At 38.0% G+C, this 18,262-nt stretch overlaps 1 protein-coding gene across 1 annotated transcript; it reads right to left on the bottom strand.

Annotated features, from left to right (window-relative positions):
* Positions 1–408: 408 nt before the first annotated feature.
* Positions 409–18,262, bottom strand: LOC132700508 (farnesol dehydrogenase-like). Its single transcript, XM_060667877.1, has 5 exons — positions 18,093–18,262; positions 2,278–2,515; positions 1,999–2,222; positions 1,740–1,889; positions 409–696 (listed from the first exon to the last, which is right to left on the bottom strand). Exons 1-5 carry the CDS (start codon positions 18,198–18,200, stop codon positions 655–657), a joined length of 762 nt encoding a protein of 253 aa, XP_060523860.1. The 5' UTR covers positions 18,201–18,262; the 3' UTR covers positions 409–654.

Here is an 18,262-nt window from a genome sequence, read left to right as displayed (position 1 = left end):
AATTCAATAAAAACTTGTTTTTGTATCATTATTAAGTCTATCGCAATTTGTTAACTCTTAAGTTGTGAGTTTTGACCACGAACATAATTCTTAAGACGTTACGAGAACAATGTTTTCACTGGACGCAAATAATAGTGGCGGGAACCATTTAATATAAAAATAATTTGTTTTTTGAGAAAAAGAATTAACCGTGTTGAAAAAAATGAGAAAACATGGAGAAATGGAAAATCATTAGAATCAATCATCCATTCTGAAATAAATCAAATTGATAACGACTTTATGAATGTGATAAAATTATGTAAGATTAATAATATATAATACTATATCACCTTTCTGCATCAATTCATTTAAAATTCTTTAAAAAATGTGACATTTAAGTGTAAATGTCAATCATATTAAACGACTTGATTGATTAACAAATTTTATTTTTTTATTCACATAGGTATAACCAAACAAGTTCCAATCTTATTTTTACAAAAAATTGCTCTTTTTTACACAGTTTTGCAAATAAGCTTCCAAAAAAAAATCTTTGAAGGATTTTTTTCGTTGAAGGTGTGTATGTACCAAGGTGCTTTGGACTGGAATTGTGCACATAAGCAACAAAAATAGATTTTTTTCAAATTTGACTTTCATAACATGTCGTCTTACTGGTATTTATAGTTTTTCTCCAACCGCCTGGAGTGTTATCTCAGATACCTAAAAGAAAAATATTAATTCTCAAATACGGAATTTCAGTTAAAATAATTAGGCGCGACTTTTGAATAGCTAGATTGTCAAATTGACAAAAAAAAATCTAATTAATTGTTATCCCATTTCAAAAATTCAAAACCGAATTGAATGAGCTCAAGTTCCATCACAAACGGAAAGGCAAGGCCACACTTGTTTACCGTATGATATCATTTAGACAGTATTGATGCATTTCATAACTTAAAAAAATCTAATGCTTATTTTGAATTTTTGAAATCGGAGATTAGATGTATACAGGATGAGTCAACCCATTGATGACAAATTTTTAATGTGAAATTTTTTTTAATTTTTTTATTTTGTTATGCTACCTTTTATTTACATTCTATATTATTTAAAAAATAACATTTTGTTTATAAATCTTGCAGGAATTCGCATATTTTTTTGAAACTTATGTACTCGTATCTGTGAGTTACACTTTTCGTATAAATTTTATAAATAAAAAACACCTTGCTTTGCATTATTTTTTCTCAGTTTTTAATTTTTGGTAACATTTCCAGTTTTCCACATTTTTTTTATGATTAACATAAAAGTATAAATTATTTCAAGACACAAATTTTGTACACATTCGTTTATATTTTTTAAAACAATTATTATAGGCCTTTTCATAAATGAAACTTTTATATTATTTAATGAAAGTGAGCCAAATTTTTAAACTTAAGAATTGGTCAGAAAATCCAATTTGTTCTGCAAGTAAGTCGTACATGCCAAGTTTCAATAAAATGTGTGAAAACTGCGATATTATAAATAAAAATGTTATTTTTTTAATAAAGTGTTTTACTCCGAGTATTCCAGGAATGGGTGACAAAAATAGAAAATTGCATTATAAAAGCCAACCCATTAATCACAGATTCGTTTCGACCCTATTTGTGATTTTTTTTTTGATTTATTAACTAACTAAACTTAATGAATTCAATGATGTTACAACTTACAACCTTATTATAGTGCTTATAATTTTGATATAATTTAAAATAACTTAGATAAACTCAACGTACCTGAACGTGAGGTGGGGTAGATAGTGCATATATTACAGCATTAGCTACGTCTTCAGCTTTCAAAATGGGAAAATTTAGTTCAGAATAGGACATCGTTCCACCGGTTTTTACGTTCAGGAAATCAGTGGCCACTGCACCGGGGCTAACGCTCTACAATTTTGTAACCACGTTTTCAGGGCAATAAAAAAAGTTTTACCCAGTTTTTCTTCAAAATGAAGGTTGGATATGAATATTAAATACATGTTTGATAGTTACTCACCGTAATTTTTATTTTCAGATTCAACTCATTAATCTCAAATCGCAATGCTTCGGCCAAGCCAGTAACAGCAAATTTAGTAGCGCTATAGACGCTGCTTTTTGGAAAATTCACTATTTTGTGTCCAACAATACTGTTTATGTGAACTACATGGCCGTCTATGTTTTCTGCTTTCATCTCCCTCACTACTTCTCTGGTGGCGATACAAAGTCCAAGAACATTCGTATCTGCAAGATTCTTCAAATCATCTTAAAATTCAACTGGCTAGTTGGAACAATTTACCCAGTATTGTTCTCCAAGTTTTGGTATCGCCGTCAAAAAGGGTACTATCTAGACCAAGACCAGCGTTGTTGATTAAAATGTGAACAGTTCCTAACTCTTCGCGGATCATTTTAAAGGCTTCCAAAATATTTTCCTCCATGGTGATGTCGCATTTCACTGCAACCAATTTGCCTTTCTGATTGCTCAACTTCTCCGCAAGTTCCTCAACGCGTTCCACCCTTCTTGCCAAACCTGCAACCTACAAGAATTCTATTTGTCGCCGTGTGTGCAAACATATTTTTTATTCCATTTTATGATCCTGCATCAGCACGACTGCTCCGTATTATTGACTTAGTCTTGCTAGACGATTATAGTAGACGTTTGTTAATGTAACAAGTTTTATAAAGTTTGTTTAAGCATTACAGGAGGAGTGTCTCGACAGATTTTTAAACTTGTGTGTATGTATGTATGTATATCTCTTATTTCTACAACCAATACATTTTTAGTATAATTTTGCAAAAAAGCACGAATACATTTACTGCAATCCATAACTGGAAGCTCTCGAAATGACCCCCGATAGTATTTAATGAAACACAACTGGTTATGTATTATTATTAATTATTAACTGTATTATAATTTTGAAATGAAAACTATATAAGCAGAGCGGGGCAACGAAATAACTGTAGCGACTTACCTCGGTGCCACGGAGCTGCCTTGTATTCTGGGTTCGTCTTCGGGGTACCCAATGGTGATGCGGAAATGTTATTTGGCAAAATTAACGACCGGCGAAATGCAAAACAGGAAGCTAAAGCGGAACGAGCACAGTGAAAACTACCTTTCCAAGAGCGTGGTTTTATCGATCACCCGAAAATTAAGTTATCGGCAAACAAAAAAAGGGGAACCCGTAAAAAGTCGCCGGTAGAAATTTCGTTGCCATTTAGCGCGCAATTTTAAACTATAAACTATAAAAAACATGAAAAAATACATAAATTCTTAAAGTTAAATGAAAATTAATATTAATAAATTATAAATAAGTATGAAACTTATTTAACAACTAAGATCCTTTTCTTCCGACTACTCAAAGTGTCACTTGAAAAAGTGACTTCCAAGTATATTTTCCGTATATAATAAGATATCGCACGTGAATACGCTGGATTCCTATCATGTCGTACAAAATTCAATCGAAAATGTGTTTTTATTGTAAGAAAGAAATAGAAAATAATATTAAATGGCAATTAATGCATTCTTAAAATAGGTCAGAAGAAAGAAATTAGTTTCAGTGAATGAGATGTTTTACTTACATTGGTTCAGGAATTACAGAGTAAAAACAGAATATTAGAAGAAAATGGTGATCTGCTAAGAGAAAAGTAAAATATCTTGAGAAAAATTAACAAAATACGAATTATGTGAAGAAACCAAAGGTAAACAAAATCATTGTATCGAAGATAATCCGAGAAGTTTCAACCAGAAAGGCGGATCGCCTGACACAATTTTAGACAGTGAAGAAATAAATTGTCGAGAATCAGTGGAGGAACAACATCGACAACAATTCATTGAGGTAACAAATGACTAAGACGGTGATGGCATTAACAACACAAACATAACCGATTCGAAAACTATTACGTACAAGTAAAATAAGCTACCGATGAAGAATAATCACTCAGAACCATTAAAGGGGCTCAGTGACAACACTGCATCGCTGAAGGCAGAAAATGTCTTATTTCTTTCCGGACTTGCGCGAGAAGTAAGAATCAGGTAAAAATGTAATGGCGTTCCTAGCAAATATAAATCTTACAATATGTAAGTGTGAGAAAATGAAAACAAAAACTTACGATATCTTATGAACACAGGGAACAATACTGAGCAAAACTAACCAAAACAGCTTAGGATCTTAAACATCAATGTAAAGGTCCTAAGAAGTCAAATATTACAACTAGAGGCACTTGTTGACAAAAACGTCGATGTATGATACAGCATTGGTGTCGGAAAAAAAGATTGCCATATTTCAGACAGCGAGTATAAAAAATTGTCTTCTAGAAAGGAGTTTGTTGGTATTGAGACCGTGGTATTAATTGAAAGCGGATGCAAAAAATTTTAAAATAGATTTTAAATATTGATAAATATGAAGAACATTCGTGTGTAAATGATTTTAATTTGGATGTTTTAGTAATTTACAGGTCTCGATCTGGGCCTTTTAACCCTTTTTTGATCAAATTTAGATGTCATACTTAGTGGTCTTGGGACCAACAAAAAATTGTTTTGGCTGGTTATTTTACTGTATATTTTGGTATCAATGAGCCGAGTGAGGTACGATTGTGTGACAGCATAGATGATAAATCATTGAACGCGACTGGGTGTTTATTGGATAATGTTTTTATCAGTGGAGATATAATTATACACCATTCAGAGGTGGCAGATCTTGATATATTGGATCAATTTATATATATATATATATATATATATATATATATATATATATATATATATATATATATATATATATATATATATATATATATATATATATATATATATATATATATATATATATATATATATATATATATATGTCGGTCTAGAACGTTCTACGCCGTTTTCCGACACCTAACCTCCACTCTTCTCTATTTAACCATAGCTGGTCTGGTAATTCTCTTTCTATTAGTTCCTTTTCTATTCCCTCCTTCCAACTTTTTCTAGGCCTTCCCCTTTTATTTTTCCCTTGCGGTGTCCACAATAGTATTTGTTTCGGGATTCGGTTTTCGGGCATGCGCTGTACGTGTCCAAACCATATAAGTTGTTTTGTTTTTATGTCGTCTACTATTGTATGTTTTATTCCCATGATCTCTCTTATCTTTTTATTTGTTAATTTTTCTTTTTTTGATCTTCCAGCCGATCTCCTCCAGAAGTCCATTTCGGTTGCTAGTAACATATTTTCTGTTTTGTTCTTTAGCTGCCATACCTCACTTCCGTATGTGATGATACTTTTTATTATTGTATTATATATGGTTTTTTTATTAGTTTTGGATATACTTTGGTCCCACAAGATCCCATTCAGCATGGCTATTGCTTTTCTTCCTTGTATTATTCTTTCTTTTATTCCCTCATCTAGTCTTCCGTCCTGCGTTATTTTTAGTCCTAGATATTTATACTCCTGGCAGTCTTTTATTAGGCTTCCGTCTTCCAATGTTATATTTCCAGATGTTCCTCCTACAGTCATACTTTCAGTTTTTGTGATGTTAACTTCTAATCCCCATTTTCCATACTCTTCTACTAACTTTCGTGCCATATATTCTAGATCATCATGATCTTGTGCTAAGAGTATTTGATCATCCGCAAAGAAAAGGGTATATAATGTTGTTTCATTTAATAGTGGGATTCCCATTCCTCTGCATTTGTTCATCCATTTTTGTAAGGCTTGTTGTAGGTATATTTTGAATAATACAGGAGACAGGCAGCATCCTTGTTTGAGGCCCTTTGTAATTGGTATGGGCTCAGAAAAAGTGTCCTGTATTTTGACTTTAGCTGTTATATCTTTATATAGATTTTTGACCGCTTTTATCGCATTTGAATTAATGTTCGTTTTTTCTAAAGCCTCCCATAGTTTCTCTAGAGGTATGCTGTCATAAGCCTTTTGAAGGTCTATGTAGAGGAGATGTACCTCCTGATCTTTGGCTGTTTTTTTCTCTAAAACCTGTGTTACTGTATACAAATGGTCTACTGTTGATCTCCCAGCTCTAAATCCCGCTTGTTCCTCTATTTCTATCTCCTTATATTCAGCTTCAATTTTCTTTTTCAATATTTTACCATATACTCTACTTAGTGTGCTCGTTACTGCTAGTCCTCTATAGTTTGAGCAACTGTCCCTACTTCCTTTCTTAAAAATAGTTGTGATATAAGAGCCTTTCCAGTCACTTGGTATATCAGCCCCGTCTATGCACATCTGAAACAATTTTGTTAGATGGCGATATAAATTCTCCGTCCCGTATTTTATTAGTTCTCCTGGTATTTCTCCTGGACCAGCGGACTTTCGGTTTTTTAGGTTTTTACATATTTCTTTAACTTCTTTCGTCGTTATTCTTAACGGAGATGCTATTATTGTTACTTGTGATATTTCATTATTTGTTTTAAATTCTGTTCGGTTTTCTGTAAGTAATGTTTTGAAATGTGTTTCCCATTTGTCCATTGTTATTGTTGATATTATGTCCTTCTTTTGGTTTTGCCTTAATTGATTTATTAATCGCCAGCTCTCCGTACTTTTTGTGCCACCTAGATATGTATTTATTTTGGAGCAGTTTCTTTCCCAGGATTTATTTTTCTTCTCAGTTATCTTTCTTCGAACGCGAGCTTGAGCTTTCTTATATTCCGTTTTGTCGCCGTCATTTTTTTTGTTTAGGTATTTCTGATATTTCTCTCTTTTCTCTTTTATGTCGTTTTCTATATCTGGGTCCCACCAATACGGTTTTTTAGTTTTTGTAGTCTCATATGTTCCTAATGCTTCATATGCAGCCGAGTGGATGCACGTTTTGATATATTCATGATATTCTTCAGGAATTTGGAATCTCGTTTCTGTTAACTTCTGATCTAGACGTTTCCTATATAGTTCCCTTGTACCTTCATGGTCGAGCCCATCTAAATTATATCTTTTTGTAGTTGTTTGTATTTTCGGCTTTTCTACTTCGTGTTTGTCTCTTTTTGTGTTATGTACAATTGTGCTTCTGAGTAAGTGATGGTCGCTACCACATGTGACTCCCCTAAGGACCCTGACATCTTGTACGGTCAATTTCGTTTCTTGTCTCATAATTGTGTGATCAATAATTGATTTTAGGTTTCTTGTAGATTGTGTCCACGTGTATTTATGAATGTCCCGATGTTGGTAGAATCCATTCATTATTTTAAGATCATTTTGTTCACATAAAGTTATCAATCGATTTCCGTTATCATTTTTTGTCTCTTCTCCATATGGTCCTACTACTTGGCTGTCTCTATTTTTGCCCACTCTGCAGTTCAAGTCTCCAAGTATAATAATTTCTCTCGTTTTCCCTACTTTTGTTATTTCCTGGTTTAGGTCCTCGAAGAATTGGTCTTTTGTATTCACTAGAGAGTCGTCATTTACTCCATACACACCAAAAATAGTTACTCTGTACCCATATATAGTTAAATTCATCTTCATCATTCGTTCACTGATAGCTTCCCAAGAGTGTATGTACCTCCTCAGCTTTCTTTTTATCAGTATGGATATTCCTTGTTGTGCTCTCCGGTCTTTCGTAACTCCACTATAGAAGTGATCGTAATATCCCATGCTTTCCGATCCTTGTCCCTTTCTCTTCGTCTCTGTAATTACCGCAATATCTAATTTAAGAGTTTTTATTTCTGAGATTACTTCATTCATTTTCCGGGTTAGTCCTTGAACATTCCATGTCCCATAGTTCATTGTCCTTTTTCGTTGCTTAAGTCTTTTTTGGTTTTTCCGTCCGATTCCGAGGCTTTGGTTAGGTTTTTTAGCATTTTACAGGTTTTTAAGGGTGATAGGGGGCTGGCCTATCGCCCCAACCCTCCTCCTTTATCCGGGCTTGGGACCGGCAGTGGTCTCTTTAGAGTTACTCAATCCACCCCTTAGAGACCCCAGGCGGAGTTGGATCAATTTATACAAATTGTAAATATTTTCATTTCGGTTACTAGTAAAAATCTGTTCCAAAAGAAATTTAGACCCATTACTCTGAAGAGTTTATTTATGTTTTACAACACAATTTTTGGAAGATAGTGGGATTTTGTTTATCGTGTGGACCTCGTTGTTGACTGTAAGTGTGAAAGGTTTAGTCAAGAGCTACGGGCTATGAGGCTAAGGTTGTTGGTCGCTATTAGCAAGCAATACAAGAATATAGAAAAGGAATCCGTAAAACAAAAATTACTGCAAATGATAATCATATTAATTGTTCTAGCAATCCTATTAAAAGCATATGGAAAATTATCAATAAAAGCAGTGGTAATGCTGCAAGGATACGCAAACTTGTGCAGGGTATTCCAGAATCGGATTTCGATTCTTTAGAGAGTCTTACACATGTTAATGTGATAGATTCTTTCACTTTCTCTGAAGTAACATTCAATGAAGTTCGAAATGTAGTAAATAAACTTAAATATAAAAGTAGCGGGGACATATATGGGCTACACTTAAAAATAATAAAATTGTTGAAGAATCTGATTTTGGTAGCTCTTCCAAAACTTATATATCATTACTATCTATAATGTCGAAAATCTTTAAGAAGTGTATGTTATACATACACTATTTTAATGAGAATAAGCTATTTAATTATAAATAATATTTAATAAAATCAATTTAAATTTTGAAAAAATAAGAACACTATGGCAATCCTTAATCCTTCCTTTGATGGGAAGTGTTACTATGCGGTTCTGTATTGCGTTGCGTTGGTTCTGTGTGTGTGTGTGTGTGTGTGTGTGTGTGTGTGTGTGTGTGTGTGTGTGTGTGTGTGTGAGTGTGTGTATGTTTGTGTGTATGTGTGTGTGTGGTTGTGTGTATGTGTGTGTGTGGTTGTGTGTGTGTGTGTGTGTCTCTGTGTGTGTGTGTGTGTGTGTGTGTGTGTGTGTGTGTGTGTGTGTGTGTGTGTGTGTGTGTGTGCGTACGTGTGTCTGCGAAAACTAAAAACCTATAAACTTGAGGAAGCCTTAAGATCCTAAAATCGTATCTTACGAGAAGGTGCAGTATGGTGATTCAACGTCGGCGAAACAAAAGATAACTATTGGAGTACCTCAGGGCTCCATTTTAGGCCCTGTATTTTTCCTTATGTATATATGATCGATAAAAGTGTAAATTATACTCTTTTCACGGATGGCACAACCATATCTGTTACAGCTGTTACGCTCGAAGCTTCTATGCTGGGCTGCTTGGAGAACAGAGGTTAGCCGAAAAATTGTTTAATTCTAACAAACTGTTATTAAATAAAAACAGGAAAGAAAGAATTATATTTTCTTTAAGAACTATTGGGAGTATAAATGACAATGTCTGTGGAAATAAGATCCTTGGTTTTCATATGGATCCCAAAGAACAATGGAGTGATCATGTCGGGATTGTAGCGTCGAAGTTACGCAAAGGCCTCTGCGTCGTCTTGGCGAGAATGTTTCAAATACATTCTTCGAACAGCCTATTTGCGGTCTTCTATACGCATCTTTAGTATTCCTTACTTGTGTGAGGTCATGCATCGGGAGTTCAGTGTATCTTCCTCAGCGGAAGGCAATTAGAGTGGTGAGCGGTTTGGGTTATCGGAATGATTGTACGGAGGCTTTCAGAGAGTTGAGTTTATTTACGCTGCTGGTCCCTATATATCTTGGAAAAATCTGTTCTACGTAAAAAGCAATGCGCAATAATTTTCTGCTCAACCAGAGGTAAAAATAATTTGGCCCAGGCAGCTGGACGATATATTTTTTAAATGGTTTACCTATAGAGATTAATTTGGTGCCATTTTCGACGTTTAAGGAAAAATTGAAACAAATTTTATCTCACAATGTTTTTTATTATAACGAGGAACACTTTAGATAGTTTTCTGGGCGTCGCCTCAAATTCTTAAATCTAAGTAGATGGATAAAGGGACTTCCAGGGACCCCATAACCTCACTTTTTGGCCTCCCGGCCACGGGCCCACCGCCCTGGGCCACTCGGCCACGGGTATTCTTCTTTTGGTCCGTTGGCCACTCACCCACAGGCCACTCGCCCATTGGCCACTCGCCCACGGGCCTTCTTCTTTTGTGCTCTGGCCGTTCGTTCATTGGCCGCTCGAAAACCAAAATATGACGAGTCGATTCAGCGCGTGGAAAGTCGCACCTATCACCCGTTTGTGAAATCATTTCTCAACAATGACACAATCGAGATAACGATCAATCAAGGAGACGCGTGGTTGCTTATGCACAACGCCGCCATTTGTGTCAAAGGAACGCTAAAAAGGCTCACGGGGACCGATGATTTGGAGTTTGTAAACAATGCCGGAGCATTTTTTTTCAAAACTGTGACTTACGAGCTGAACGGAAAGGAAGTGGACAGCGTGCGCGATCCCGGTATAGTCAGTACGCTCCGCGGCTATCTATGTTACGACGAGAAGGATTCGAAGCATTTAGACGTCGCCGGCTGGAATTTCCCGCAACGAGCTATTCTGGACAAGGACGGATCTTTCAGCATGCGGATCCCATTGCGTCATTTCTTGAACATTTTCAACGATTATAATATGATAACGTGCGGAAAACAAACCGTAAGATTGGTACGTGCGAGACACGACAAAAATTGTATGGTTATTACGCCGAAGCCCGGCACCGCCGCCGTCATTTCCAGCGAGGCGACCACGGCGGAATTAAAAATTGATAGCGTCGATCTCAGGGTCAAACATATATTTCCAAATGACGAAATCAAATTGCAATTGTTGCAATCGATTCGAGCGGATCAGCCCATTCTGATACCGCACCGAAGATGGGAACTGCATGAATATCCAGCCCTGACCGCGGGCGCTGTCAAAGAAATTTGGTCAGTAAAAACGTGCGCGGCGGTTGAGAGTCCCCGCTATGTGATCGTCGCGTTTCAAACAAATCGTAAAGATAATGAAAATAAAGACGCCACTTATTTCGATCACATCGATATTACGGATATACGATTAACGCTAAACGGAGAATATTACCCTCACGAACGCTCGCGCCTCGACTTTGACAAGAACGATTTTGTGGAGGCGCATCACAATTACACGGATTTCTATCCTAGTTATAAGGGATGCGAGGAGAGACGCGCCCTGCTCAACTACGAAACGTTCAAAAGTCGAGCCGTATTCGTCATTGATTGTTCTAGAAGAAACGACAGTCTGAAATCCAGCACGGTCAACGTTAAGTTAGATATCGAGGCTAAAAACGGATTTCCTGCAAATACGCGCGCCTATTGCGTCATCATTCACGTTTGCATCGTGGAACACCGGCCGCTTAGCGAAATTGTCCGAACGTTGTCGTAATAATAAATACGAGACAAATTTGATCGAGCGGCGCCAGTTCGTGGTACAAAGTTTGTGAAGTCAAAACATTTTGTGGTAAACATGCGGTTCGTGGTGGTCGACATGCAGGGATTCCAGCTGCAAGACGGCGGCGAGGGCTTCGTCGTCAAGAAGTTGGCGGCATGTAATGGCAGTCAAAGCTGCCATTTCATTTTCAAGCCGCCAAAGGAATATGGGCGGCTGTCCTCCGCCCACAAGCGGGGGGGTGCAGTGGTTGGAGGATCGCCTCCATGGATTGATATACAGCGGGGGATTTGTCGACTACGCGAGAGTGGACGACGTGATAAATCATGTTAGCGCACAGGCCGATGTCATTTACGTGAGGGGACAGGTAAAGGCGGACTTTCTGGCCAAGAGGGTGGAGTCGTCGGCGTGGAAGCCCACCATCATTAACGTGGAACAGTTTGACTACGGCGAGCCATGACGACGAGACGGCCACGCCTCAAATGTACCTCCGCCGCCGCCGCCGCCAAAGTTTGAGAAAAAAGAGAGACCGAATTGTATGTTTCACAAGGGCGGAGGACGACGGATGTGCGCCCTAAATAATATTTTCGAATTATATTCATGGGTATACGCCAGTATACCCATTATTGTATAAAAAAAAATTAAATATTTTTTTTTTTCAAAAAAAACTTTGTCGTTTTATTTTGATCTGCGCAACATGTATAATTAAAAAAAAACACGTAAATATGAATAAAAAAAAATCATCTCCCACGTCCCCTCTATAAAAACGCTAGTTATGATCCGCGTATATTTATTTTGATCTGCGCAATATGTATTATTAAAAAAAAAAACACGTAAATATAAATAAAAAAAATCATCTCCCACGTCCCCTCTATAAAAACGCTAGTTATGATCCGCGTATATTTAGTACTGCAGTTACTTTGTTCGAGAGCGGGGGGAGACTTAAATTTACTTTTTTTTTTGATATTTTTGATTAAAAAATTGTATCCATTTTCAATAGGCATTTTTTTTAATTAACTTACCAACTTCGTTAATTTTGACTAGCATTTTGTCACTCAACTCGCCCGATTTGTGCCGTGACTCCCCCCTAGGTTAAAGTTAAAGATTTTTTTTTTTACAGATAACTATTCTAATAATTCCCGACGAATTTTATGATTAACGAGGATTGGATCTGTGTGAAATGCAAAACATTTTTTTCTATACTATGTTTTTTTTGTTGCCTTTGAGCTTGCAAGGCGTACCACTGCCGGTCCTCTTCAATTTTTTCATTAAGTCTTGCTACGTGTTGATTTAGCTGCTGCTCCTTCCATGCCGGCCACTCTTGTGGGTGTTTCTTCCAGACGTGATTTGTGAGGCGCCGCTTAAGCAACAGGTGTGATTCGTCGATTGCATTGATTACATGAATGTAATTTTGAACTACAAACTCATCTGCCGTGTTTTGTGCATTACAACCGGCCTGACAGCAGAACCCATATCGACGGACCGGCTCCCTCGCAAAATCGGTGTTTTCATTGTTTGAGCGCTATAAAAAAGCGCTGACGACGTGGTGATCAGTGTCATTCGAGAACGCGATGGCTACGCTAAACGCCAAGTTTATTTTGTGGTCCACATTAGTGCAAAATATGTTTTATATTCACAAACCCAGCGGGGTAATTGAAGCATATGTGTGTTTCAAAAACGCCGATAATCGTAATTTTTCCTGTTCATGGCCGGACACCTGGACGCCGATGCATCTGGCGGCGACGGACGGCAACCTGTTTGAGACTAAACTGCCAATGAGTGCGGTGCACCAAAATTATAAAGTTCGTTTGGTTTTCTCCTATCGCAGTTACGGAGATCAGGGAGAATGGCAAAGCATTGTAAGCAGTAGCAGCAGCAGCAGTAGCAATGACTCTTTAAACAAAAACAACTCCAGAAGCCTCCAAGGCAGTGGTGACGACGACGGCAAGCACTTTTCCCCGAATCAAAATCAAACTATTTTCATTTTGTTATACCTGATCGCGTCCAGTTCGCTACTTTTGTTATCAAAGTGTTTGGTCAAGATAACTAAAACTCAATGTGCCGTCCAATTTCGACGATAGGAGGGGGATGAAATGTATAAATACTGTGTAGGAGTTATAAAAACAATGTAAATTTTGTGTGTGTGTTAGTTGACTGAACAACAACAACAACAACAACAACGATGGGTGGTGATTGGGATGCAACATTTAATAATCACAGAAGAATTACGCCTACGCGTATTCCGGATACTACAGTAACGATCGATGAACATATATATGTCGAGATGGATTGCGCCCAAGTACGCCTGTATGTTAATGGCCAGCAGCGACTAGACTTTACCCACGAGGCATTTTTGGAGTTTTTATATTTTATTGACGAGGAAATTGGAAATCTAAAATGGAACGACGTCATCTTCCCCCTAGGAGATTGCATGCAAGCGACTTATTGGCACGAAGAAGAACGGTGTGACTTAACGCTGAAAAAATTCAATCCGTTAATCGAAATATACCTTGAGCGCGAGGAAATAGAAAAGCTCGTGTCTCATAAAATGAACTTGTTCAATGCTTTAGAGTCTTTCCACTATATGCGTCTCGGTCAATAAAATATACATATTCTACTTATTGTTTTTTTTTTAATTTCTAATCAGTTTCTGACGGAAACACGCGCGCGCGGATGTACTCATCCGGCCACGTTATGTCTGGAAAATTAAAAATAAAATGCAATTTCCGGCAGCGAAGGAAACACATGCGGTAATAATAGCAACGTTTCGTATTTCCTGTGTCGCAGGATGTGTGGATTACTAATCGGACCGAGTGGCTCATTAATTTGTTTTAAACATTTTTTGCGGCGAAGGCAGGCGATGCGATGATCTCACCCGCTGCCCCGCGGCGGACGATGATGTCACCCAGCCGACGAGTTTCAACTCGCAAAAACTCGTCGGCTGGGTGACGGCGCTCCTTGAACCATTTCTGCGAATAAGCAATGTCGTGGGCCTTACACACCGCGTCCAAAGGATTCACGAAATATGTTGTATATATATAAAAGGGGGTGGTCGAATAAGGGTTGTAGTCATGCGGGTGGTGCAACAGAAACTCGCACTCCCCATCGAAAATTTAGATTTTGTTTGCGGCGAGGGCGGGAACAATAAAAGCAAACACGGAAAACTGTTACCCAACTCGTTTAGGGCGGTGTTTTGTGGACCGAGCGGGTGCGGTAAAACTAACGCCATGTTGACGCTACTCTTCAGCCCCAATGGAGCGCGTTTCGAGAACGTTTACGTCTACTCAAAGTCGCTGTATCAACCCAAATACCAACTACTGTCTCGCGTAATGAAGCAAACCAAAGGACTTGGATACTTTCCTTACAGGGATAGCGACGAGATAATCGACCCCAGTGAAGCGAAAGAGAATTCCGTGTTCATTTTCGACGACGTGTCGTGTGACAAACAAAATAAAATTCGCGAATATTTCTCAATGTGTCGACACAAGTCCATCGACGCGGCCTATCTCTGCCAGACGTACTCCAAAATACCCAAGCAACTGATAAGGGACAATTGCAACGTTATAGTACTGTTTAAACAGGATGACGTGAATTTATACCACGTTTACGACGAGCACGTCTCCCCCGACGTTTCGTACGACGCGTTCAAAAATATCTGTTCCGCCTGTTGGCAGGACAAGTACGGAAGTCTCGTAATTGTCAAAGATTTTGAATTGAAAAACGGCCGTTACCGCAAGGGTTTTGACAAATATATAAAAGTGGATGACAAGTGATCGTCGGAAACACACAGTGTCATGAAGGCGGCGCCCGTTGACATCGCCGACGCGGCGCTTAAACGGAAAGTAAACGACCTGTCCAAGTCAATTAGGAAAAAGTACTTGGCTCTAAAGTTGGGCAAGAGCGAGGAGGACGCGTCCATTCGGAAACTTTTTAAACCCGTCAGCGAGCCGCTCGAGCGTATTGCGAAAATAAAACCCCTCCAATCGGCGTTGTTAAAAGTAAAAAGCGAACATACCGGCCTCAAGCAAGAACCGAAAGCGGAAATCAAAAAGAACGAAAACGTGTCGTTTTTGCCGTTGGGAAACGGCGACATCCTCGCCTGCCATCGAAATTTAAAGCAAGCTTTAAAACACGGACTCGTTCTTACTAAAATACACAGAGTATTAAAATTTAGGCAATCTTCTTGGCTAAAAGAATATATCGATCTAAATAATCACTTACGGACGCAAGCCACTACCATTTTTGGTAAAAATCTTTTTAAATTATTTAACAACGCGGTGTTCGGAAAAACTATGGAAAACATACGTAAGCATCGGGTCGTAAAATTTGTTAGAAAGTGGGAGGGTCGTTACGGTGCTAAAAATTTAATTGCTAGTCCCCGATTTCACAATAGAACTATACTAGATGATAATCTAATGTTGGTGGAACTGAAAAAATCGGAACTTATTTTTAACAAACCCCTTTACATTGGAATGTCAATTCTGGATCTATCTAAAATTATCATGTATTCGTTTCATTACGATTACATGCTACCCAAGTTAGGTGCGGAGAAATGTAAAATTCAGTATATGGACACGGACAGTTTCATTTACAACATCCATTGTGATGATGTATACGAAGAGGTTATTAAGTCCAATTTAAGCAAATTCGACACGTCCGACTATCCAATTGATAATCCATACAATATGCCTCGCGTCAATAAGAAAGTACTGGGTCTAATGAAGGACGAGGCCAACGGTTCAATAATTTCACACTATGCCGGACTAAGATCGAAAATGTACACTTATAAAATCTTAAACGGAAAAACTGTAAAAAAATCAAAGGGTGTAAACTACCAGATTGTTAAAAATTAAATAACTTTTGAAGATTTTGTTGATTGCTTGAAAAATTTAAAAGAAAAACATGCTACTCAACGAACCATTCGTTCTTATACGCACGAGGTGTTTAGTATCGAACAAATTAAAGTGGCGCTAAGTCCGTATGACGACAAAAGATATCTTATAGCAAACACGTTTGATACTCTTCCGTGGGGACATTACAAGGCACTGTAATTTTTTTTTCTCTGTTGGAGACAATGGCCGAATTGTTGTCGTTGAAAGATCTATGTATAAAGTCAATTAGTGAAAACGTTCATTCTGTTGCACATTTTCTGCTTGAAACGACCTTACCGAGGACGCTAACGCTACGGATAATGGAAAAATATCCCGAATATAGGTGGAAATATATTAATGCACTCGCTGTCAAATGTGAACGACCACCTCCACCAGATTTGAGTTTGATAACCCGTCAAAAGAAAGTATTGTTGGCACATCGAAATGCCATTTTATTATGGCCAAGGTATACAGACCATCCTTTTGAGCATTATAGCTATTATTAATGGGAAAAACACTATATAGTGATGACCCGAACATTTTTGTTGATGGTTTGTGAATCTTGCAAAGACGCTTTTATAACTTTTGAAAAAAAAAATCAAAAATCAAATTTGACAAATTTGATTTTTGCGATTATCGGCACATACCTACAGTCGAAGCCTCTGCATTAACATATATGGTATACCAGAGTCAGAGGAGTTGGTTGAATTAGAACCCGAAGAAAACGATGATCACACCAGAATATATAATAATTTAATGGCGATAATTGATTTGTTTTAACATATTCATTGCGACCTAATAATAATAAAAATATTTGTAAAAAATTAGGCTTATGATAGTCTTTTTAGAATCCCCTCAGAAAAAACGACGATCACACCAGAATATATAATAATTTAATGGCGATTCATTGCGACCTAATAATAAAAAATATTTGTAAAAAAATTAGGCTTATGATGGTCTTTTTTTTTATTCTAATGTAAAAAAAAATGTATATGTATATGTCTAAATAAAAAAAACACTAAAGATTTTTTTTTTTACATCAACATCGACAATATTTTAAAAATTAAAAAAAAACTATGGGATTGATGTTGCTATACCGAAATACACTTTGAATTAGGACGGGTTTTCACGGCAGCCCCACCGTGATGGCGGGGGGGCGGGGGGGCGGGCACTCTACCAGCGGCAGCCCCCCCGCGGGGACTCTACCAGCGGAGGCTACGCCCCCCGGGGGCCCCCGCGGGCGAACTACGCACCACGGACAACGGTTTGGTTGGCACCACTGACAACGGTTGGCACCACGGACCACGGTTGGCACCACGGACAACGGTTTGGTTAGGTTGGAACCACGGACGACAGTTTGGTTAGGTTGGTACCACGGACGACGGTTTGGTTAGTTTAGGGCGAGCGGCCAATGGACGAACGGCCAGAACGCAAAAGAAGAAGGCCCTTGGGCGAGTGACCAATGGGAGAGTGGCCTATGGGCGAGTGGCCAACGGGCCAAAAGAAGAAGACCCGTGGCCGAGTGGCCCGGGGGCGGGGGCCCGTGGCCGGGAGGCCAAAAAGTGAGGTTATGGGGTCCCTGGAAGTCCCTTTATCCATCTACTAATCTAATTGTTTGTTTTCATGGGTACTTGTTATTTTGGTATCTTTTACTTTTTGCTTTTGTCATACTCCTTTACCTGAAGTGTGTAAATTGCTAGTTGTAATGAAACATGTATAAATTGGCATTCAATACTGTTGTTTTACAAAGTTTTACCGTGTAGTAGAACTTGCGTCAGGTAAGATAAACTTCCCCAGACACTCATTTATTAAACACTCGCTCAACTCGTCAGTCAATTAGCAGTGAACGTTAAATTCATTATAACTACGCGCCCAATCTTGGATAGTAACAATACTTTTTTTTTCCGATACTAACTGATATATTCTGATTAAAATTAATTACAAATTATTAAATTATTACTACTCACTATCAACCCATATTTCACCAAGTGTTCGGCAATCGCAGAACCGCATCCTGAGCTGGCACCGGTTACCACTGCTACTTTACCGGACCAGCGAGTCATCGAAAGTACCATTTTCAACCAAACGTTAACCAGGAAACTATTCAGTGTCAGGGTTTCTACTTAACTAGAGCTGA

Source organism: Cylas formicarius, unplaced genomic scaffold (genome assembly GCF_029955315.1).
Source record: "Cylas formicarius isolate icCylForm1 unplaced genomic scaffold, icCylForm1.1 PGA_scaffold_10__41_contigs__length_53128322, whole genome shotgun sequence".
NCBI lineage: Eukaryota > Metazoa > Arthropoda > Insecta > Coleoptera > Brentidae > Cylas > Cylas formicarius.
This window is presented reverse-complemented; position numbering and strand designations above follow the sequence as displayed.

Excerpts from the sequence above, each read along its gene's own strand:
- LOC132700508 (XM_060667877.1), bottom strand. The coding sequence starts at position 18,200 with ATGGTACTTTCGATGACTCGCTGGTCCGGTAAAGTAGCAGTGGTAACC. Across the intron at positions 2,516-18,092 it reads TGGTGAAATATGGGTTGATA|GTTGCAGGTTTGGCAAGAAG; the intron begins GTGAGTAGTAAT and ends GAATTCTTGTAG. Across the intron at positions 1,890-1,998 it reads ATCTGAAAATAAAAATTACG|AGCGTTAGCCCCGGTGCAGT; the intron begins GTGAGTAACTAT and ends ACAAAATTGTAG.